Here is a 24,796-nt window from a genome sequence, read left to right on the forward strand (position 1 = left end):
GTTTTAAAGCACTAAGGAATTTTCAAGTTCTCAAGAGTGCAATTGAGCCAGAATTTTGATCAAATGAAACATTTTGTTCACTCCTGGAAATTTCATCAACTCACTTTAACTAAAATTAAAATAAATATTAATGAACAATGGGTGAGTACTGGATGGACTAATTTGCACCCTGTGCTCCAAAAGGGACCTCTCCAAACATTTTTTCACCAGCATCAGTCACCTATGAGCCCCAGGAAAGCCCCTGTTTCTCTGACTGATCCAGGCCACATGTCATTTTAATTTACCCATGGTAGGGCCTGACCTAAAGCCCTTTGAAGCTATTGGAAACACTCTCACTAACTTCAGTGGGCTGTGGATCAGGCCCATTATGATCACTGACCGCAAATGTCTTAAAAGAAGAAACAAATATTTCTCTGCTCCTGATGGTAATTATTTTTAGTGCAGCAAGGTTGAATAATGGACTTGGATATGAAAGTATGTTCAGTACAGTAGACAAATTTCAGGGTAGAATCTGTATTAATATGCTATATATATAGTCATGCTGTCAGGAGTGGTTCACAACCATGAGTGTGAACCTCAGGGCAGACTGTCAAAAAGCAGAGCAGAGACCCCATCGTAGTTGTATGTTCTATAATTGCTAGATTTCATCAACTGTGAACTCCTGATGCACTGTAACAGTCTTACTATGGAATCACAGACTGTGGATATATCTTCTCCAATCTGTCTTGCCACCCAGGCAAGACGGATTTAGTGACAAATTGTCACTTGCACCAAAAAACACAAAATATTCAGGTAGCTCCCAGTCCTAAGAGACCAGTCACTCACCCCAGGTCATCTGTACCTTAGATCTCACACCAAAGACAATGCTTGTAGCCAATCTTAGGATTGTAGCCAATCCTAACTAAGGATTTATTAACTAGGAAAAAGGAAATTGAGAGTTATTTACAGGTTAAAGCAGGCAACATATATACACAAATGAGTTACAGTCTATGGTTCCAAAAGATGACAGAGCTGTAGTAATCTGTCAGCACCAAAATGTCTTTTAGGGCTAACCCATGCCAAACAGCATGGGGATTTCTTGCACATGTTTAGGAATTGTTGCCATCAGAGTCCAGACAGCCTAAAAGATGGAAAATTTTCATGTCAGCTATCTTTATTTCCTTCTTTCAGAATTCAAGCTGATGGGACAAGCTTTCTTGCAGGTGGCACCTTCATGGGTGTGATGGGGCAATTAACAAAGCCTTCGTATTGTAATGTAACACTGGCCAATTTGGATTCAATAGTCCTTCCTGATGAGCTGAAGAGAACACTTTTTGTAAATATTCAATGTTTTGTGTTAGCGAGTTACATAGTTTGGAACAAACACTTTACAGTTATGGAGTAAACACTTAAGCATTACCTGATAGCATGGGGTACAGACATTTCAAGCATTTAATAAAATCTAAACACTAACAACATTGTTTTAAGTCCAGTCTCCATCCTAACTATGCTAACACATAGGTGAGCTAGACTGGTTTCCAACAATACATTTGTCAGCGCTCAGCTGCGGCCTAAAAAGCCTTGGCCAGAGATGGCACATGGTATGCCAGCATCACATATATATAATGCTAATATGCCACTAGCCCTTCTAGAAAACATTTTCTTTTAACTCCTGTCGAACTGTGAGTAGTGAAAGATGGTATCTCAAAATAAATTGTTGTGGATTCATAACTCCAATATAAAATAAATAGAACATATTATTTATGCCCAGAATTAAGCCATAGTCATAAACAAGCTCCATATGCAAAGAAGGTTCCCTGGCTGAGTATCTTTCAAGGACCTTGTGGAAGGAAGTAGGTTCAGCATGAAATAATGTCTGTGTTTGTGCCTCTAAGATGTGCAGCACAGCCAGGGGGGTAAGGGTCTTTTTAAAGCGATCTCTGTACCTTCAGTCCTAAACTCCTAAACTCCAGGGGGCTGGAAAGGCCCCTGGCCTTATCTTAGAAAGCCCTTGGGGCCTGTCTAAGTTACAGCAGCCTTCCCTGGCTGTCCTATGGTCGCAGCACTGCCCAGGATCTCCACAGTACTGCATGCTGTGGCCCCAACACTGACATACCTTTCTCACCCCCCCCCCAGCACACCCCCTACACCGGGATGTGTGAGGGTCAGGGGTAGGCAGCCTACAGCTGTCTCCTGCAGTGCATCTTATAGTGAGATCCTCCCCTCACTGCATAGCAGACTTTCAGGGTCTCTTAATTCGATTCCTTTCAGACAGTGTAAATGGGACAGAGCCAGGGGAGGGTTTCACCTCTTGTCTTCTAGTTGTGTACATCATCATAAACACTTAGGGTTAAATTCGCCTCTGTGCAGAGGGCCAACACAAGGCATATGAACCACTTTTTTGAGGCTAGAGTGGGATTTAAGTCAGACTCCTTTTTCTTCCCATCCTATCAGACACTGTGAGAATTATACTGCATTGAGGGGTAGCAGTTAGTATTCTGTGATGGCTTGGACAATGACAGAGTTGCACTCTCCCATCTACAGAGACTTTATAGCTTCTCCTTTCCACAAAGGATATGTCTACCCTGGCATAAAAGGGATATGTTAAATATCCTGTTACCGAACACATTTACCCACAATTTAAAACCCTAGTGTACACGGGCACGTTGTATTTTGACATGAGTTGGCTCGTGGAGGTGAACTCTGTACTATTGGTCCTAGAATACTAGAGGAAGGTAGCTTGTGATCCCATAACTAAGTGCTGTAGTTATTCCTTGTGCAGATCTCCCACTGGAATCAATAGCAATCTTGTATGTAAAGAGGCTGCAGGATTGGGCACTAATGTATCATGGTTTCTTTTCTTTAAAAAAAAAATCTGTGTTCAACTAATGATTAGGACCTGATCCTTCCAGGGACTGAGCATGCTTACTCCCATTGATTTCAGTGGGATCTGTGAGCACTGAGCTAGTCACAAAAGCTACTTAGCATCCTTTGGGATTGACCCCCCTTGAAACGAAGGATGATCTTGTGGCTAGCGCACTGCACAGAGAGCTGGGTAACACGGATTCTGTAACTGACCTACACTAGGCTTCTTGGCTGGCTTTGGGCAAGTTACTTAATCTCTCTGCCGCCATCTGTAACATGGGGATAATAATATTATTAACCCACCTCACTGAAGGTTGTGAGATTAAATTCATTCCTGTCTGTAAAGCACTTACAGATCCTTGGATTCAAGGTGCAACATTACATAGCAATGGCAATTGTTAGCACTCTAGCTAGCGAGCTATCCTCTAAGTTTTTACATTAATAAATAAGATTTCATGCTTGATTAGTGGTAATTATTTACTCACAGAACATTTGATTACCACTCCTCTATTCTAAAGCGAGGTGCTATGTTTTGTTAGCATTTGGACTACAGCTGTTATAAACTTAGTCTCTGTCCTTCAATTGTCCAAGACTCTTGGACATTAATTCTGTATTCACTTATTACCATGGTTTATATTCTACAGTGCCCCAGTGGTTCAAACAGATTTAATCGGGTCCCGTATACTCCATTCAGAACACTCTTTTATCACCGTTTGATTGATTAAGATATCAGCATGCGAAGGCAGCAATAGTAGTAATGTAAACATCTCCTTTCTGTGTCCCTTTAAATTGGTGGCAACAGCAAAAGGAAATAAGTGGCTGCACATTCCACTGCTGAACTATGAGGAAACTCCTGGGCATCACATTTGGACATTTCCACTGCAGCACTGAGCAGTATGGCAGGGTTGCACAGAACACAGGAGAGCAGGAGGTTACACTTTGGTCACCCAATTCAACGCGCTATCCAGAGGCAGGCAAATGAGATCCAGGACCATAAAGTGATAATTGGGTTGCATTTAGAAGTTATGCTCCATTGTAGAGCCTCAAGGTGTCAAAGCAGAAGGCCCTACACAGCACAAAATATTCATGATCTTTTCATCTACAGAAACCTGTTGATCCTGGCACTACTGTCCCAGATAGACCTAAAAGAAAGGATAACCTGACACAGATGCAAACAAAACCCCTTCCCTAGAGCTATTCCAGCCCTAGAAAGGAATCAGACTGTCCTGAGAACCAGGATAACTAGGGAAAGTATGAGGTACATGTTCATTTACATAAGCTTTGACTTCCCCTAATCAACTCCTCTCATCCACAGGGCTATTGTAATCTCCTTTTGTGGTTCCTGGGTGGGAGGAGGAGATGGATGGGATCCAACCTGGCTTCCAATCAGCCAGACTTCCAATTAGGAGAACACTGCTATTGACCTAGGAGAACATACATCTATGGTGGGACAACCTTCCATTCCATCTCACTCACACCCACTTTTGCTGTCTGCTTTAGCAGAGGTGGGGACTCCACTGACTGGTGATCTGCTGCAGAGTCTTCCCAGTCACTGTCCTTTCTTTTATGCCTCCTTTCTTCATCTCCGTATCTCTCTCCGTGCAGCTATCAGCCAGACAGAGAGACCCTTTGGGCAGCAAGTTCTTGTTCTCCTGCAGGTGGCTACTGTTGTCTTAGCAAGGGAAGAGACTCTCACCCTCACAATTTGTATGATTCTAACATGAATCCCATGGGCTCTGGGGTGAGTCACAGAATCCACATCTTAAAAGGAAAAAGAAAAGGAGTACTTGTGGCACCTTAGAGACTAACCAATTTATTTGAGCATAAGCTTTCGTGAGCTACAGCTCACTTCATCGGATGCATGCTGTGGAAAGTGTAGAAGATCTTATTATATACATATTTATATATATATATATGGGGGAGGGGGTGAGAAAACCTGGATTTGTGCTGGAAATGGCCCAACTTGATTATCATACACATTGTAAGGAGAGTGATCACTTTAGATAAGCTATTACCAGCAGGAGAGTGGGGTGGGAGGAGGTATTTTTTCATGCTTTTTGTGTGTATATAATAAGATCTTCTACACTTCCCACAGCATGCATCCAATGAAGTGAGCTGTAGCTCAAGAAAGCTTATGCTCAAATAAATTGGTTAGTCTCTAAGGTGCCACAAGTACTCCTTTTCTTTTTGCGAATACAGACTAACACGGCTGTTACTCTGAAACCTATCTTAAAAGGAGAGCATTTGTGCAATGCTATATCCATCATCTGTGCCTAAAAAAGAGAGGAAATTTTTCCTCCTTGGACAAGAAAGTAGCTTCGGTGGCTGAAAAGACCAGGAGTCTCAGAGTGTTTCCAGGAACCCACAACACTGAAGGCTGGGGCCTAGAAATCTAAGTAAAATGTGAGAACAGTCAGAATACAGAAAAGGAAATATATGGTTTAACAGCGGTGAAAGGGAAAAAAACCAAAAAGATTAAAATAGCAAATAAGATGCATTATTAACATAAATAACCATTTTCCTCTGGAATATATAAACTCTCAGCAATTAAGCCAGTTTTTAATTGATACTCTACTAAAATTTAGACATAAAACCACATACATAAGGTTCACAACTATAATTAGGAGTTCTGCCCCAGTGTAAGAACCATTGCCACAGGACTGTGGGCTTAATTGTGCCTGGCCCTACATGAGCTTGCAAGAGAGAGAGGGATGAGAGTGAGAATCTGTAAAGGGGAGAATACACAGATGCTGTTACACACTAGCGCTTTCTTCCCCAGAGAGCAGAGGACATGTGGGAGTGCATGCTCTCCCAAGGCTCCTGTAGCCTTGAATCCTAATGCCTCCTGGAGCTGCACCCCCCTCCTGCTAGATATGGCTCAATGCCACAGCTGAGTCCTGTACGTGGAACATAAATCAGGACTGATGGTCAACAAACAGCCCATTATCCTGGTTACCTGCTATAAGCAAATAAAAACAGAGGCAATGTACTATGATATACTCTGAGAAATATGACAAACCAACATTTGGGGGCGGGGGTCCAGCTAAATGAAGCTACGACAGTGTTTTAAAGCAGGATGTCTTCACCCGTAGGGAAAGCAGAGCCCAACACAAATCTGGTTCTGAAAATACAGTGATTGGCTTTTTAAAAAAAATCAAAGTCCCGGAGAAAAATAGAGATCAAAATGGAAGGGGAGTGAAAGGGAAATAAACACTGTAAAAGGTAAGCACATGTTGAAATGAAATGATTTCTGTTCAAAGCAGGAGAATCAAAGGTGTAGTAACATTCTATTCTGTACAGTGAATCCACAGCTAGTCAGAATTTTAGTGACTCAAAAAACAGATAGCAGAATTCCATTTTTTTTTTAAGTCTTGTTTTGTTTCTTTTGGCAGTTAACTAAATTAAATGACTTGATTTCCTTCAAATTTTCAACAGGTAAAAAATGACTTTAAGCATAAGAAAAATATTAGAAATGTCAATGGTTTCATTTCCATGTAGAAGTGTCCGAACATAGATGAACAACTTGGAAATGCCTCATAAGCAATCACCAAAGTCTAGCTCATGGCATCACTCATTGGTACTTGTAAGAAAAAGCAAATTTGCATTTGAAGAGGGCGGTCGTGAGTTTGTGGGACTAAGAAGAAATGGTGGTGGTGAATTAAAATATACCCACTCTGACTTACTGTACCCCTGAGATTTTGATGTTCTTCAAGCCCAATGTTACTAGAAAGGCAAAATACAGGCTCTAACTCTGCCCTCAGACACACCTGTGTAAATCCTATGTAACTCCAATGAAATCAGTGGAGGTACTCTGGATTTACTCAACAGCAAATAAGTATATTTTTGCATATTTTTATACCAACATTTTAAGTAGGAAAGAGAGGTAAATTATTACCATTTCCTCCACTGATGTCCTAGTTAAGCTCTTCCTGAGCTACCTTTATTTAAAACGGGGTTCTATAGGAAATTGTGCCCTCTTGTGGTATTAGCATTACAGCACAATACCTTTGCAAGTAATGTATACTTACAACTGGATAAAAAAAAATCACACACTTTGGAGACAGTGTCCCAAGTGAACAGAAGTTGAACTCATGAATCTTTGCTCCTCCAGAGCAATCACGAGACTACCTGAATTTTTAAGTTTATATAGCGATAGTTTCTGAACAACAACAACAATAACAATGGAAAGATTGAAAGGTGACACAGGGTGAAAGAAGAAAGGAAAAAGAAACTGAAAAATTGGATCTGTCCTGTTCGCTTATACTTTACCATATCTCTCTGGTTTGTGCTCCTCTGAATCTGTCTGTACTGTAGCATTATAGAATTTATGCACATTTTCCCTCTACATGCTTTGAACATAGTATTCAATATGAAAGTATGTGGGTGAAATCCAGGCCCTATTGAAGTCAGAGGACTTTTGCTATTGACTTCAAAGGACCACAATTTCACTCTCTGTCTTTAGGATTAGAATGTATAGGATTGACCACAGTCTATAGAAACCAGTGGAAAGATTTCTCCTGATTTTAATTGGCTTTGGTTCAGGCCCTAAACGTACAAAATATCAGGAGATTCTACATGTAAGGCTTTTCACATCATCATTAATGCAGCCACCTTGTATGTGTGTCATATGTCGCATTACTGGACATCCTGTTAAATCTGTGCTTGCATGTGTGTGTAATGAGTTAACACTGGTAGAAACATTACCTTTCTAATTCATTGACTGTGTGTTTCAATTTGTATGCGCTCTTATTGAATTTCATTGATTTAAAAAAATGTAAACTAGAATTCTCACGGTTCCATAACTTGTAACTGAACACTGAGCCACTACACCTAAAAGCAGTGGGGTTATCTATTAAGCTAAAGGAGAATCTGATTTTATTTTTCAGTCTGGGGTAGTCCTACACTGGATTGTGCCTAAATTGTACACATGTTTCACAGACTCTGTTCCTTTTGAGGCCTTCCATCCAAATACTAGCCATGACCACCCATGACAGTTTTTAAAACCCAAATAAGATCAAGGTCATACTGACCAGCACAGACCTGATCTTTCAACCATCTAGTTGCTGCAAACTCAACTTCCTATGAGCCCCATCATTTATTCATTTCAATATGCACTTATACATCTGTAATATATATTTTAATATTACAATTTTATAAACTCTGGCTCAATAAGGAAGTCATTTTGCTGCTGTGTGCTAAGCAGTGTTCTCTCTCAGTCTAAGATCCAATCTCATAAATGCCAAGGAACTGTCTCCTTCAGTCCTCGCTCAAGCAAACCTCCCATTGAAACCACACGCTCCTGAATCCCAGTTGGCAGATTTTAAATAAAGATAGTTTCATGTTATCTGAGCACACAAAATGACCAAGATATCTTTTTGAGTGGAAAACCCCCCGCAGTTGCATAATTCGAAAATACTGAACTGATTCTCTTTGAACTTTACACAGAGAGAGAGGAACCTCTCACCTTTGGGCTGAAATCAAGAGAACTTTCAAACTTCAAAAGGCTATTTCTGAAAACGTTAAGACCAGCTGAAAAGAAGGGTTTGGAATGGAAAGTCCTTCCCAGTTTTAACTTGTCTGCCTAGCAGCTCGCTTACAATACATTCGCATGCTGTGAGAAGTACACATTCGATTTCTAGACTTCTTCTTGTGCTGGCAGTACCTGAAGGGACTTAGCTTAATTCTCTTTCTAGCAACTGATTTGTGGCTTATTAAAAATCAATCTGATGTCGATTGTTGGGTGGTTATAGCAGATCGGAGGGTATAAATTACAGATAATGCAACTGCTGGCTGACAATCCCCTGTGCAGTTAAGAAAACAGGGCATTTCACCCCAGTTGCAATAAGAAAATAACTGAGCTTGGCAGACGTCAGCAACCCCATAGTTAGGAGATTTTCTTTCTTTTCTTTTCTTGACCATGTTTAACATTTGTTCTGCTAGCTATGGCCATTTGCTTGCCCTGAGTTTTGCATTAGGTAGAGAAGAGTGACTCCGAAGTCCATCCATCCACAAAGATCACTTTCTCCCCAGCCACTGTTTCCCTTTTCTTTGAGGTGGGAAAGAAAGCACGTTTGTTTAGGCTCCTCGCATGGATCTTCCTCTCACCGTGTCCTTTCGATTAACCAGTAACACGCGGACTAGACTCTCCCGCCCCATCCACCACCGCCACGCGCTACGAAGCGCGCTCGAAGTTCAGTGCTCCGGTGAAGGAAGGGTGCCACTTCTTTTACAACCACGCCCCGGGGATCAGCGATTCCGCAGGCAAGGCTGTTTTGATTGTATCCTTTTAGGCTAAAGCCTTTTACTCTTTGACTAGCTTACTGTGGACTCTCTGCCCCTCCCCACCACCTTCCTTCACCATTTTTTCCTGGCTAGATAATATTTAGGTTACATTTTGCCCTCCGATACCACGCATTTTACAGTTTTACTGCCTGCATCATAGTGAAAGAAAGAAAGAAAGAAAGAAAGAAAGAAAGAAAGAAAGAAAGATGTTATTGTCATCCTAGCAAAGGTTACGCTTGCATTGCCAGCTGCCATCAAAGCAGAAGTACTAGATTACTACTGGGAGTTGGGCAGATCCTCCTTTGGGAACAAATGATAAAATTTGTTCCCTCATTCTAAGGGAGGGTGACAATGTCAAAGGGGAAAGGCCTATTGGTCACTGTAGAGTGACACACGCGCAAAGCCAATGGCATTATGACAACTAGCGCTTTGCACCTGCACCTTGCCAATGTGTGCGGGGCAGCTCTTGGAGCTGGGTGGCGCCTTTATCGCTTCTCAGTGAGTAACCCATCTGCTTTTCACACCCCATCGATAAAGGATCGAGCAATTTTTTGTTTAAATCAGTGGGGGAAATGCAAGCAGGAGACCAACCTCATTGTTCGTAACTATAATAAAACAACAACGAAGTAGCCAGTTTGCACAGTTATTTCGAAACGCCAACTAGAATAGTATCTAGTATGCATGCCAACGATGAAGATTCAAGCCATGCATAAAGAAATCAGGGCATGGGATTCCGATTTTTATCAATGAAAGCTTCCATCGCAAACGGCCTCAACACACCCAGGAGCAGATCCTCAGCTGGGGTCAATTGCCCCAGCTCCACTGAAGTCAAAGGGACTATGACAATGTACACCATTTGGGGATCTGCTGAGGCTCTCTGTGTTTCTACAGAGTAAACAGTCTGAGGGGGGGGGGAATAAAACTAAATTAAGTCATTAATAAAACAAGTCACCGTTGTCTTCAAAAGTGTGAGCTTTTCCCCTTTCTTGGGATTTCCCCCCATCCATCTTTCCTGTTTAGAACAGCCGTATTAATATTCTGGATTCCTTCAATCTGTATATTTCATCTTTCTTTTCTTCTTCTAACCCAATACGTGCGGGGAACAGAGCAATGTAAATTCGGGACTATAACTGTACTGTCCCGTGCTTTGGCTTTCGACAAGGTACCCAGACAGACACTCAAAAGGTTGAGAAGCGAGAGCTAACGAAGTGTTGTGTAAACCCTGCATTAAAGCCTTGCGCTCTCCAGATACCGTGATCTAAAATATTGACTGGCCGCATTGCAACTCCTCGCCTTCGAACTCAGGCTTTCTACGGTTTGCAGCTGAGATGTTGTGAAAAATGCACAGCACCTGCCCTTTTCTGGTAGGGAACTAGGAGGGGAGGACCAAGAGCGGTGTATGCAAACCTAAAAAACCAAATGTAAAACAGATTGGCGCTATGTTCCCCCTCCCCCCCCCAAAACACATCTGGGTGAGGGAAAACTTACTGCCTGATCACCAGTAATGAAATCTCAGCAGTGAGGAGTTATACAACACAGTCTCCTCACTTACTTCCCTCTGTATGCGAAGTGTCGGATTGTCAGTACTATGTCAAATATGTGGGGGGTAGGGGGTTTCCAAGGCAGAAGAAGAACTCCAGGATATGCGTGAAATGAGCTACTATCAGCATTTCTCCATATTTACATAGAAGAAGGCTTCCCCCTTGCAGATTACATCACCCCAATAGGACAGACCGCCCAAGAAACCCTTGGCTCCCCCGGAAATGCAGCCCATGCAGCAGAGGTGATGGGAGCGAGCGGTGTGTGGACCAGCACCCCACACTGCGTCTTCTTGTTAATTTCTTCTCCCTCCCTTATTTCTGCAAGCCGTTGCCCATCGCACGGGGAACTTGGGAGAGGGGCAGACTGCCCCAGCTGCTCGTGCTGCTGGGACAACCCGCCCTGTGCAGCCCGAACAATAAGGGCCGTGCTCCCAATTATTAACGGGGCTCAGGGCGCAGTGGCAAAGCCCTCCCCACCCCCCCAAGCGGTCGTGTAAACGGGAAGAGCCCGAGCGGGAGGGATGGACGAGGGAGGGGGGTAGATCTCTTGTGAATGGTTTGGAAACATAATTGGGGGAGGGGGGGAGCGGAAACGTCCCTATAAAGCTCAGCAAAGTCCCTCCTCTCCACGTCAGGCCGATGACACCGCCGCTGCCCCAAACTTTCCGCCAGCAGGAGCTATAAGAGCCTCCAAGTCTGCAACTTTCTCCCAATCCCAGACACCTCGAAGGGGCTCCAAGGAGGGATCGGGAGGGGTGGGTTGTGGTGGGTTTTTTTTTTTCTCCTGGATCCTGATGCCATCCCCCCACCCCCCGAACTGAGGTCCTCCTCCCTCTCCTCCTCCTCCTCGCAGGCCCGCAAGCCGCGATCCAGGGGGAGCTGGCGGGTTAGGTGCCCCCCTCTTCTCCCTGCCCCCCTCCGGGCCCGCGTCGTGTGTCCCCCCCCAGAGATGATGCAGCAGGACGAATCGAGCTCTCCAGTCTCCCCGGCCGACGACAGCCTGAGCAACAGCGAAGAGGAGCCCGACCGGCAGCAGCAGCCCAGCGGCAAGCGAGGGGGGCGCAAGCGGAGATCCAGCCGGCGCAGCACAGGAGCGGCCGTCGGAGCCGGGGACGAGCCGTGCAGCCCGGCCCAAGGCAAGCGAGGCAAGAAGTCCGGCGCCGGGGGAGGCGGCGGTAGCAGCAGCGGCGGAGGCAGCCCCCAGTCCTACGAGGAGCTGCAGACCCAGCGGGTCATGGCCAACGTGCGGGAGCGCCAGCGCACCCAGTCCCTGAACGAAGCCTTCGCCGCCCTGCGGAAGATCATCCCCACCCTGCCCTCGGACAAGCTCAGCAAGATCCAGACCCTCAAGCTGGCGGCCAGGTACATCGACTTCCTCTACCAGGTCTTACAGAGCGACGAGCTGGACTCCAAGATGGCCAGCTGCAGCTATGTGGCCCACGAGCGGCTCAGCTACGCCTTCTCCGTGTGGAGGATGGAGGGCGCCTGGTCCATGTCCGCATCCCACTAGCAGGGAGGGGCCCCCACCCGCACCCCCAGGGAAGGAGACCTAGGTAAGGGAGGACGCGGCACGGGGGCGAGCCCATCCCTGCGCGCGTGGGGCTGGGAGGTGGGGGGTGGGGGCGGAGAGCGTGGGGGGATGGAGCCGTGGGGCAGAGCTGGGAAATATCAGGGCTTGGGCCTGCACCGAGGGAGCCCAACGCTAGTGAGCGGAGAGGGCTCCGCTTGCTGGGTGCCCAGCGGGAGACGTCTGGAAGGGGCCTGCTGTTCAGCCAGTGCCCAGCCAAGCGCCCCCCGGCCAGGCCCCTGGGAGAGGGCTCGAGCCGGGCACCAGAACCACTCGGTACATTTGCAACGCGTGGGCGGGTGTAACATACAGACGGCTTCCCGTGCGGGGGGCGGGGAGGGGGGGGGACGCGGTCGCTTCGGCCAACGTTGCATGAGCGAAGGTGGGGGTTCGGATGGTTTCCTGTCCTTGCTCTGTGTGTCTGTGTGTGAGAGAGAGAGATTATTCGTCCACCAAACCTTCATTGTAAATTCGCTTTTTAAACAGAGGAATCGGTGTGTCTGGTACACTTCCCAGTGTGCGTTTCCCAATGCCTTTCCCCCCTGCTATGGTCCCCCCTACGCCACCCCCACCGCCGGGTGCTTTAATTCTTCCTGATTGTTTTGCTGTGGTGGATCACGGGCAGTTGTGTCGCATGCAAAACAGCACAGCTCGCTCGCTCTCTTTCCCCTTCTGCATACATTTTTTTTTAATAAAAAGAATCAGTAACAAACCTTTCCTCCCCCTCTCTGGGTTTTTGCAGATGACATTGTTTCCAAAGAAGGAGAAAATGGACAGTCTAGAGACTCTGAAGTTGGATACCATTTTTTTAAAAAATAAAAAAAAAAATATGCCAAGGATTTTCTTGGAAATTAGAAGAGCTATATCCAAATTCAAAGCAGGGCGTGGGGAGCACTTAAAGAAAGAAAGAGGCAAGGGTGCTTGGACAGTGACCACCCAGATAGGCATCTGCACAATCCACACCTCTCTGCATTCTGATAGAAGTCTGAACAGTGGTTTGGGTTTTTTTTTAATTTTGACGAAGAATGTTGGAATTTAATTTTTTTTTTTTTGCATGCATGCATTCCCAAGAGGTCGGGCCTATGATCCATTGAGAAAAGGAAAATACATTATTGTGGACTTTCGCCGTTCTTGAATGGTCATAATGAAAAACAAAACAAACGTTAGAGACGAACACTTTTTAGGGGGAAAACAAACTGGGCTCAAACTGTTATACACAAACCTACCCGGTTCCTACTTTTTATTATTATTTTTTCCTCTGAGAAAAAAAATAAACATTTTATTTATTTATTGATGACCCATGTTAAAATGCAAATAGATCCGGTGTCTAAATGCATTCATATTTTTATGGTTGTTTTGTAAATATCATTGTATATTATTTTTCTGCAATAAATAAATATGATTGAAATTTTAAGAACCTTAAAGTTTGGTCTATATGAAAACGCTGGGTTGAAGCTGGAGATAAATACCTGCTTGTAGAGCTGTAAAGACACCCAAGAGAGAGGGGGCACTAATATAAACAAAGGGGGCGAAAAACGCAAATAAACTAGCTACTGGCAGACACCGGCAAGTTATTTATAGAGACAGCTTTATTATTCTACTTTAGTGCTCATTGGACTTTGGGGTCGGAAATTCTCTGTGTCTCTTTATTTTAATCAGAACTCCAAATAATGTTACAATAAGTGAAGAACGGAATTGTTTTAGCCACCGATCTAAAGTAATGGCATTCTTTTTCCAGACCATTTGCCTCCGACATGTAAGCCAGAAAGATGGCATATGCCCCCTGCCATCGCTCTGTGCACAGCAAATTGTATTGATTTAGCTAAAAAAGAGTCGAGGACAGAGAGCGCATCCGTTTTAAAGAGGCCCATAAACAGACAAGGCGAAGGCAAAGAGAGGCTGGAATAAGAAACCAAATGGATATTTGGGTTTTATGAAGAAGGTGTTGTTTTAATATTTGAATTGCAAGGCTTACAAGCCTTATTTTTGGTTGTAAAAAGGGGTGGGATACAATAACCTCACGCTGGTTTCCTTTTCTAACTATAAACAGGAGGGCTTCGCCATTTAGGAAGCATTTTTGTCTCTATTTTTCTCCGCTTTTATGGTTTAAAATCTAATGTAGGGTAAAACTGCAATTGTAAATATCTTCGGGCTTCAATGATCAAAGTAATTGTGGAAGGGGCAGCTATTTAAAATACTAAAAACAGCCAGTCTCTCTAGTATAGTCATCGGTACCATTGTATTTGTATTGTATTCCACCGATTAATATATTCAGCTAGCTATAGCTGTTGTTTTTATTTAAAGCAAACCACAAAACTGACAAGCAATGCTTCGTTTATTTTATTTTGTAAATTACAGGTTGTGATCAATATGCTCATACTAACAGGAAAGTGGGCGGTCACTGCTTAGCTCCTAAATAAGACTCTAGATCAAATCGTAGTAACTCACAAAAGGCGTGTGGGTTGCAAACTATAAGTTCCTTTTGCTGAACAGATTCAGTCAATGTCTAGGGTAAATAAGATGGTGTGTTTACTCAAAACAAGTCATGTTTGCTTAGCCCAGGTTGAGTTTACTTTATTGCCTGACTGTTTTTGTTTCCATATCCACATATTACCATATATTGCTGACATAACAGTATTATGAATTTAATATCGTGCATATTTTAGACCAGTGCGCAATGTTTACAGTAGAAAGCCTGCAGCGTTTGTTTATATTAAAGGATTAGCGAGGACTTTGAAAATTGGATTTGGGTTGTGGTGGTCCCAGCACTAAGCATCGGACAGAAGGGTGAAATTTGTGTGTGTGTGCTAGAGAGGGATTTGCTATTTTTGGTGGTCCTACAAGTGGATTTCTGACTCTCTCCATCAAGGTCTGATCGCTTGATATTCAGATTTCTTGAAAAGCTCCAGCAATGATGAGAGCCCACCATCAAGGAGAAGGTAATGCTTATCTCTGCTACCTTTGCTTACGTAAAGAGATGGTGAAAAGAGGAATGTCTTGTACCTTTTGCTGGTTTTCTCTTAGAGAGGGGAAGGCTCACCAGAAAATGTGTTCAGTATCATGACAAATGCTAAAGAATAATTTGTCCTAAATTTGCAAAAGAGAGAAATAGGTAACTAACTGCTGGGTAATTTTGAAGGAAAGGGGAATTTACCGAACAGATTATTATATTACTAAATATAAAAAAACAGACCAGTGGATAATAACATGTGGGAGGAGGGGGGAAGAGCAAATTCTGCTCCCATTTTACTGGTAAAAAATCCAGACTAAATCAGCTGAGTTGGACGTCGTTTGTCCTGATTGACACCATCATAAGTGAATGCAGAATTTGGCCCAATCTACATCAACTCTTTCCAGCAACTTGCAATACGCTGAGGAGGGGCGGGGGATCAAGTCATTTCCAACATTTTTAATTACTGCATATACTATCCTTACTTGCCTTGTACCTTTCCTAGGAGGAAATTTAATCTGTATTTTGCAGTGATCACTATAAAAAGGTGGCAAATACCATATACCCAATATCTTTATTGTTCCCATTACAAAAGGGGTCTGTTTTATTTGTCTAGTATCAATCGTTATCTTTATTTAAAAAAAAAATAACAGGAGATGATCCTGATTTAAAACTACAAACGTGACCTTTCCCGTTTGGTACTTTGTTACTGTGTGGCCCCCTACACTTGAGTCAAGAGCTATTAACTCAGATTCAGCCTTACTGAAGAAAAACATGAATTCCTCTTCTGGGAATGTTAAGCACTGCTGCAATCAAAAACTGACTCTGTCTTTGAAAGTTATGATTTCTGATTGATTCTTTTTGCAAGGCACAAAGCTGGACAGTTTATTTCCAGAACAAAATGTAGCATAGATGAGGTTCCCATGCAGAATGTTCCCATGTTTTGTTACCCTAGCTATGAACACACTAAACGTGTTCTTTTGGCAATCCATGGATAGTTGTGCAGGCTAACAAACCCAATGCCTGTTACAAGGAAAGCCAGGGAACAAGGGGCCGGATCCTGGAACTTTTACTCACGCCTGTAGGCTAATAGAGCGAGGAAAGGTTCCAGGATTCAGGCCCAGATGTATAGCTTGTATCTCTCTGCCCCACGCAACAACCTCACGGCTTTGCAATTTTGAGGTTCAGTTTATTCCATGGAGATTCTTAGGACGCTACCCTCGGCCTTGTGCAAGAGAGTGGAGCATTTTGCACATTCCACGGTTTGGCAAGCTCAGAACTAGCGATTTTCTCTAGTCCAGTATCAAATTCTTCTCAGGCATATGATTTCACTTGAAGTCCTGCCCAGGAATCCTTCAAAGTGAGCGTTTGTCCCGCTCTCATGATGTCAGGCGGTTTTCCCTGCATCTGTAATTTTAAGAAAAACAAACAAACGTGTGGGGGAACAAATGTGACGGAAATCCAAACAAAATTCAGTAGAGAAAAGGGGTTCACCTGCGGTGTGGGTAAACAGCACTGCCCCTGCGTGTGGATAGGGAGGACCTGGCGGGTAAATACAGTGCCGATCCCTCCCACATGGGAACCGCAGTTAGCAACCGATGCTGTAGCTGCGACGAGCTCTCGTTAAAAGGAGACCAATAGATACAGGATAAAAGATTGTAAAAGATGGGGAAGGATCCTGGTCCCTTTGCCGTCAAAGAGCGTCTATGGGGAGCAGGATCGGTCCCTGAACCCTCAGAATGTATCGAAAGAGAACTGTAAGGAAACAGAGGCGGAAGCGACTTTGGGGCCATTCTCCAGAGTCCTGTGTGCCCTTGTTCACACGATCAGTCACTTCACCTGCATCCCTGCAAGCTGGGAGCAGACCCCTTGTGAAAAGCGGGCTTTGCCATAAGTTAGTATCTTTTGGAAGTCGGGGGGAAATGATCCGAATCAACTGCCATGGGATGCATGTGGCTAAGAGCAAAGAAGGCGCACACATTTAGCTCGCGCCAGAACTTGTTTTATTTGCTGAACAACACACAATCTGCCCGCAGTAAACATTGCACAGGGTGCATTTTACATTAACTTCTGCACCAGTTTCTTTAGACTTCAGTCCGCTTAATGTTCTTAGCAAATCAAAGCACGTGTCCTTTGAAGAAGGTGTGTAATTGGAGTTTAAGGCATGTATGGAATTCCCAGATGTCTATAAAATAAGAAAGAGCATTTGGCAGGTCACTTGAAGGTGGAGCAGGTTAAAATCACTTGCACAAATTCCCCCCCCCCCCGCCCTGTTTTTAAGAGTCTACCATTTAAAAGGGCCAAGTGATAAGAATTCTGGAAGACTTTGCACACGTTTAAAAAGTAGGAATAATAAAGAGCTACAAATAGTAACACACGTTTTAAAAACCCAAAAGAAATAGTAAAATAGTTTGGAACAGCCCAGTGGGAAAACTGCAGTGAGACCTTGCCCTGCCTGTGTCTAATGCCCTCCTTGCTAGGATTATACCGTTTTTATTTCCATCGCTTTGTCGTATAGAGTAACCAACACGTCGGTAATGACTTTTATAATGTGATCTGAAACTTAAAGGAACTGAATCAGTTGAACTCGCGCTCTTTGAGAACACCTACAAGAGACTGGGGTTGAGTTTCATTCCCAAACCATCTCGTTGCAAAACAAGTCGAAAACATTATCATTAATAGCAGAATAAAAGTGTCCCGCTTTCGGATTTAGCCGATTAAGCTATCAACACCTGGCCTGCGGAGTGTTTCCTATAAGGAAGAGTGCAGGGAAGATATTAGCATACGCCAGAATTGCAGGGGTGTGTTTTGTTTCGAATTCCGTTATTTGGTCCAGAGCAGAAACCAACGCACAAGGATTGCACTGGGATGGTGTGAGATGTTACCTTTGGTAATCCAAGCAAAAGTTGGAATTGTTGAGGGTCAAAGCGGGGGGGGGGGGGGAGCGAAAGTATTGGCACTTTAATATTTTAGGGCTAGGATTTATTTTATTTTATTATTTTATTTTATTTTATTTTTTGCATTGTGGGGGAAAGCAGCGCACAAAGCAGCCGTGGAGGAAAGGGGAGCTTCAGAGGTGGAGGGCTTTTGACATGTGAAAAGTTAAGCAGGTACCTGAAAGAGGTTTATTTTGACCAGATGTTGGAGCTTTTAGGAAAACGTCACGTGAAGGGAACAGATGTACAATCGCAAATGGAGCCACGCCTTCTAACTACACGGAAGGAAAATCGAACATAAATCAGTCTTGCCTTTTTCCCCCTTTATAAATGGGCTTTATTTAAACATTAATTTTTGTTTGTTTGCGGAATGGAGGACGCCCATGTGTGATCCAGGGGCCCTCTGTCTGAAGATTAGGAGTCTTTTAAACTCCACCTTCCCTCTCTGTTGTTGTTGGGGTTTGGGGTTTGGTTGTGTGTGTGTTATTTTCTCTCTCTCCGCCCCCCCCCCCCCCAGCCCCTTTCAGAATCGTTTGATCCTGAGAAAAGTATCGGATCTCGGTTGGGAAAAAGCTGAGACTAATCAATTTTTGTTTCGAAGGTGGGTAGCGGCTGATAAGAAGAGTGGAGGAATGCCTCTCCGGACAGAGCCTAAATTTCAAACTCCAGGGAGGAGACTCCAGGCTGGAAGGGAAGACAGGCTGGTATGCTACTTCCAGGCTGCAGAGCTCTGCCCATTCTGTCGCGCGTTTAGCCTGGCTGCCACTGCCTGCGGTCTGCTTGCCAGGAACAGATAAATATCTGGCGTGAGTGAACGGCAGGTCTGGGACAAAAGAAGTAACGCCACGACTATGCAGGAAATCAAAAGCTGCCCAGAGGTTGACACTTCAGCAGGGCACTATCTTTCTTTGCCACTTGAAAGAAGTTAAAGGACAAATGCACAAATCCTTCGTTCTAGGCAGAATTCTAACGTTAAAAAATCTAGGTATATTTTAGTGTAAAGGAGAAAGTCCTATTAAACAGGCACTGTCCTGTAATTTCACAGGGCTTATTACATCTTATGGATGGGGGGAAACCGCAGTTTTTCAGTTGTTGTCGCTTTAAAAAGCTAACAACCTGCAAAGCCTAAACGAGGCGTCAATATCAATTCCAGTCCAGGAAAGGAATCATTCCCTAGATGTGTGTGTCTTCCATAAGTCTGGTACAGCCACGGCTTATTCTTTTGGCGAGTTGCAGAAAATGGCAATCAACTGTCCATACTCCTTATTTATTTCTGCACATATATTCATATACTCAGGCGAGTATCCAGAGCGAGTCTATCTTCTGTCTTCTGCATTTGGGGACAGACGCTCTGTATAATGTGGGTCTCTATTAAATAGTTCTTTGGTTGAACTGCGACATCGGGAGTCTACAGAGGTAGTCATAAATGCGCCCAGATTTACTGTGTCTTTTGAACGATAAAAAAAAAATGTAATTGATCACATTAGCTTTAGGGATGACAATTTAGGTATGTATAATACCAGATGAATAGTCTGCTTTGCTATGCACTGTTTATAGTCTATAGCATCAGTCTAAAAATCCCTCGGGATTCTTAATCTAGATTTATTGCCTTTGAGTCCCTCTCACATGATCTCGTAAAAAGTTTTAAGCGAACGCACATACAAGATTTTGAAAACAAAAGATTAACTCTGGGGTCTTTCTTCCTTGTTATCCACCTCATAATATAAATGATGCACTTCAATTATGCAGTGACGCGAAAGCCAACTTTCCTTACAATACATTATATACTTGACAAAAATATGGCCGAGAAGCTTTTTTTTCTTTTGCCTTTTAATTTAACAAAGAACTAAGATCTTTCTTCGTGCGTAGGTACCGTGCACTCTCCCTCTTTCTCTCTCGGACCCTGGAGCTATCAAACACGTTTAGTGACAGAGTGATGTGCTGTCTATAAAGGGGTTGTTGATGTAGGAGCTAAATTAGTGTTAATTTCAAACAGGCGGCTAATTCTTCCATGGAACCTCAGCGCTTTCAAAATGTGTTGATGTGCTTCAAATTTAATTTCTGTCGATGGAAAATATATCCTTTTCCCACGTGGATAGTTACATGGTTAATTATTTAATTTTGCGGTTGTGTTGGCTCTTTCTTTCTTTCTTTCTTTCTTTCTTTCTTTCTTTCTTTCTTTCTTTCTTTCTGTTTTCATGCATCTTGGAGCACCTTTCAACTTTAATTTTTTTACACCAATATAAACCAGATCCAAAACAGAGACTTTCCCCACCCACTTCAGATCTAAACTTAAAACATATATCATAGATCAGTTTTCATCCAACGAATTTAGGCATAGTGCTCGACCTGTACTTTCAAAGAGAATCGAAGCTGGAGTCTGCAATATTTAATCCAGTCAGCTATTAAATGTCCTCCGGCTTGAACCAAGAATTTAAACAGGAATCTGTAGCGGGCATAATGACAGTAAAAGCTGGGGGAGGGGGAGGTTGGATTAGGGGGAGCCACAAAAATAAGACAACTTTTGTGCCTTTGATTTGGAAAATCCCTGATTTTAGGAGACCTGTCAGAGTAATAAAGAGAAAACATGAAAGAAAATCCTTTGTTCAAGGATATGGTTTTAATGAAAATTGTCCTATTAATACCTGACAATGCCTGCTTCGGCAACTCCACTTTCTTCCCAGCCCCCAAATTATGATAAAATACGTATTTGGTTTGCCCTCTTCCTCTCTATAAATATTCCGCTCCTTGGAATGCGTGTAACGGTGCGTTTCTCTGATCATTCCCTCATTTCGTTCCCATCAGAAATCCTCCTCTGAGGCCTCGTGTTCCCTCTTCATTACTAGACTCATTTTTCATTTCCAAGGGGCTGCACCTTGAGCTCATCTTGGCGCAGTGTGGGAGTTAGCTCTGTGGCTGAAAGGGGCACTTTAGACCGAGAGGGCATTTTTTCAAACCTGGCAATCAATGTCTAGAGTTACTCTGAAAGATGATTTTAAGAATATGGGGCATTAATAAAATCTAATCAGGCTTCAATGGGAGGGGAATTAAAGGGGGACGTGGGAAAGAGGGTTAGGTTTGGTTTTTATGAAGAATATGTCTGCTCCTGCGGTTAAGACAATTAAAACTCTTTTCTGATCAAAGGGCTGCATAAATCACCAGAAGAAATGGATTGGAAAGAGGCATTTTGTCTGTGTGATTAGGACCCGGGATCAGGCTTTCGTCTGCGCCTTTTGGATACTGCCTTTAACTTACACTGCCCTCAGTGCTTCTCATTTCGAGAGTGGATTTATGGCACTGGTTTTTGTTGTGTTTGTTTGTTTGTTTAAAAAACAGCAGCAAGAATGGGAAACCTTCCTGATCACTAGTGATAATAAGACCCTGTGCACAAGGAAGTTTTGTGGGAAAGAAAGAAAGAAAGAAAGAAAGAAAGAAAGAAAGAAAGAAAGAAAGAAAGAAAGAAAGAAAGAAAGAAAGAAAGAAAGAAAGAAAGAAAGAAAGAAAGAACCTAAAACTGGCACTGTTGGCTTTTGGATAGAAGATAACAATACTGATAGCCAAGGAAGAAAATACGCAGAAACCTAATTCCCTGGTCCCTTAGAATTAATACCTGCGCCCTGAAATATCTGATATAATTCTTTCTCAGGAGAATAGGGCCATGTATTTGGATTACATTGAACATGTGTAAACCCCTGTGCTGAAGCAGCTTTGTCAGCTTTGTTGACCGCCCCCCCTCCCCCGCCGCCTCCCAACGCACACAACATAGAATAATTTTCTTTTGCCCCATGGAGGGCTTGTTCTGCCCCAGGGCTTTTGAATTCTCCCGGAGGGGTGGAAATCTAAGGCATCTTTAAAACGTGGCTCCTCTGACCGTCAGGGTGGTCTCCTCGCCCAGCTTGTATCTGAGCATAGGGTGGGCGGTGGGCCGAGGGCGAAGCGTATACCTCCGCTGAGTAAACGCGCAGCACCTTCTTACCACCAAGGTCCCTGCAAGGCGAAGGCAAGTTCGCTGCAAGGTCTGTTCTGGGCGTTCGCCGGCTCGTGGCGTTTCCTAGCTGTGGGGTTCTGCGGCTATAGGTTTCAGGGGGGTAGCCCTATTAGTCTGTATCAACCTCCCTCCCCCATCTTTACTCAATGCACCCTCTCGATAAGTCGGCCTTTGCGTATAATAGGTGTTTATGGCTGGAGGGGATGCTCTTTGATCTAGGCATTTGGAGGTGAACCTCTTAGGGGTCTCAAGGCGTTTGTCTGACTTGAATGCTTCTCAGGGTGATTTATGGCTAAAGGCTCCTTCCTGACACCTCCAGATGCCAAACCTCTTACCTTGCAGGAATCGGGGGCGGGTGTGTGTGCGTGTGTTTGTGTGAAAACCTGTTTCCAATAGCCAGGGCGAGTGATGGCTGCTCCTTCAGTAGCTGGGCTGGGTTAACAGGAGGGGCACCAGCTCTGCAACAGATCACTAGCAAGAGTGGTCCTAATAGTGTCTTCCAAACATGCACGTGCTTGGTTGGTGTCTCTTCGGTTAACACCCGCGGAACTGAACCTGTCCTCATGGAGCCATGAAAGACGACGGCCCCTTCACGCATAGGGTGACTTTCCCTAACACTGTTCTGGGCAGTTCATAGCCCTCTCTGGGGCCTGGTTGTGCATTTATGAGTTGTCTACTTTAAAGAATTCGAACCCCATGATCACATTACCACAGGAGTTCCCAAGCCAGGCAAACCCAGGCTTTCTCTGCCCAGCAATCCCTGAGGCAATCTAGTCAGTGCCAACCTGGGCAAAGGAACTGAAGGGGACCCGCATGCATTCAGAAGGCACCAGGCAACATGAGGCATGTAGGAATGCTAGTACTGCACTGGAATCCCAGGAGAAATCGATTGTGGTTGAATTCCTGATGATCCACTAGTTTGATAGGTTTGTCCAATTGCAGCGAAATGGGTTAGATGAACATCCACAGTAAAACACTGTAGCAGTCCTGCTCTAATGCACTTCACAAAGACAATGAGCAGCAGCTGCATTCCTTGTTCAGCCCAAATTCCCATTGATATCAATGGGAGTGAAGCAAGGGAAAAAAACTCACTAAGAGTAAAGGACATCAGAATCTGGCTCAATATTTGGAAGCTGCATCGGATTTCTTGTAGCGGTGAAAAGGTGGGAGAAGACAGTTGCCACCCACTCCTTGACTTCTCTGAAAGAGGAAGAAATTCTTCCCTCTGAAATGTTATGCATACTACCAACACTGAATAGATCAGAAACAACAAGGAGCCCTGAGTATTGAGAAGAATAGCCCAGGAGGACAGTAATAGCAATATACAGACACTGACAGTTAGGATTTGTAATAAGAAAAGGAGGACTTGTGTGGCACCTTAGAGAATAACCAATTTATTTGAGCATAAGCTTTCGTGAGCTACAGCTCACTTCATCGGAAGCCTATGCTCAAATAAATTGGTTAGTCTCTAAGGTGCCACAAGTCCTCCTTTTCTTTTTGCGAATACAGACTAACACGGCTGCTACTCTGAAACCTGTCAGTATTTGTAATGGAAGTTCTGGGGCCTGAGCCTTCCCCCATTGAAGTCAATGGAGATTTTGCTAATGGGATTAAATAAAAAGGTTACCAGACGATCTAACGTCTCACGCTGGTATCATCAAATTATTACAAAGCTTAATGCTATAAAAGATAGCTGTCCAGGCACCTAGATAGATACAACTACATTTGATTATAGCGTTCCAAACCTATATTACAAGCCTGTGTAATGTAGCCCATGTCAGTTTACCTGCTATTAGTTTATCTGCAAATTCACAGATAAAGTTTTACTGGGTAGAAGGTAGAGAACAGGTTAGTTGGGAGAGGGGGACAAACAGTCTATATAGATTTAATTTTCTCTCAGTATGCAGATAGACCTGTTTTTTCACCTGGAGGATGATTGCGGGACTGAGTCAGCTTTTACTGGCTTGCGGCTAACAGCTCCTTAGTGTAAAAACCTTAATCACAGGACAAAAGCCAAGTAAATGTAACTAAAAATGGTGTCTGGCCTTAAAGAAAAAGGCTGCTTCTCCCCACCCCCATCCCCATGTTTGCCAACCAGATCAAATGGCTTGGATCACTTTTGTCCTGCTGCATGTATATTTTCAAGAAAATTAAAAGAAACTCCCCTAAACTTCAAACCTATCAAATGTTTAGCAGCTGAAGGATATTCATCTTTAGGAGGTAGGCCAAAATGTCAATAACAATTTAATTATTTCTGAAACATATGGGAGCACTTACAAGACCAAACCCGTGATAGTAAGTATTGATACTGGGAGGAAACTCAACAATATACTCTCATATTTGCTGGTCAAGACCCTGTCCCCCCAAAAGGCAACACAAGCCACTGAAATTGTAATTAATCCTGACAGGGCCTCTAAAGCTGGTACTAAAGATAGATCAGTGACCATGGGGGTTACCTGCATACAGCTTAATGATAGATTGATGCTGAACATCTATGTGCAGAGAACAACATGTGTTTAGCATTTATTAGTATAGTCAATAGGAAAAGAATATTTGCATGGGTGAGATTCTTGCCGTCTGAAATGAGTTATCTCCTTTGTGTATGTGGGCCTAGGAAGAAAGTGAAACCAGGAGACAATCATTTCATAGTGGAATAAAAAGCAAGGCCCAAATTTTAAAGTTAGAAAT

The 24,796-nt window shown here is 43.7% G+C and overlaps 1 protein-coding gene across 1 annotated transcript; it reads left to right on the forward strand.

The window, feature by feature from the left end:
* Positions 1–11,616: 11,616 nt before the first annotated feature.
* On the forward strand, positions 11,617–12,177 carry TWIST1 (twist family bHLH transcription factor 1). The gene has a single exon (XM_077809359.1). The coding sequence runs from the start codon at positions 11,617–11,619 to the stop codon at positions 12,175–12,177; it is 561 nt and encodes a 186-aa protein (XP_077665485.1).
* Positions 12,178–24,796: the final 12,619 nt, after the last annotated feature.

The sequence above is a fragment of the Eretmochelys imbricata genome, chromosome 2, assembly GCF_965152235.1.
Source record: "Eretmochelys imbricata isolate rEreImb1 chromosome 2, rEreImb1.hap1, whole genome shotgun sequence".
NCBI lineage: Eukaryota > Metazoa > Chordata > Testudines > Cheloniidae > Eretmochelys > Eretmochelys imbricata.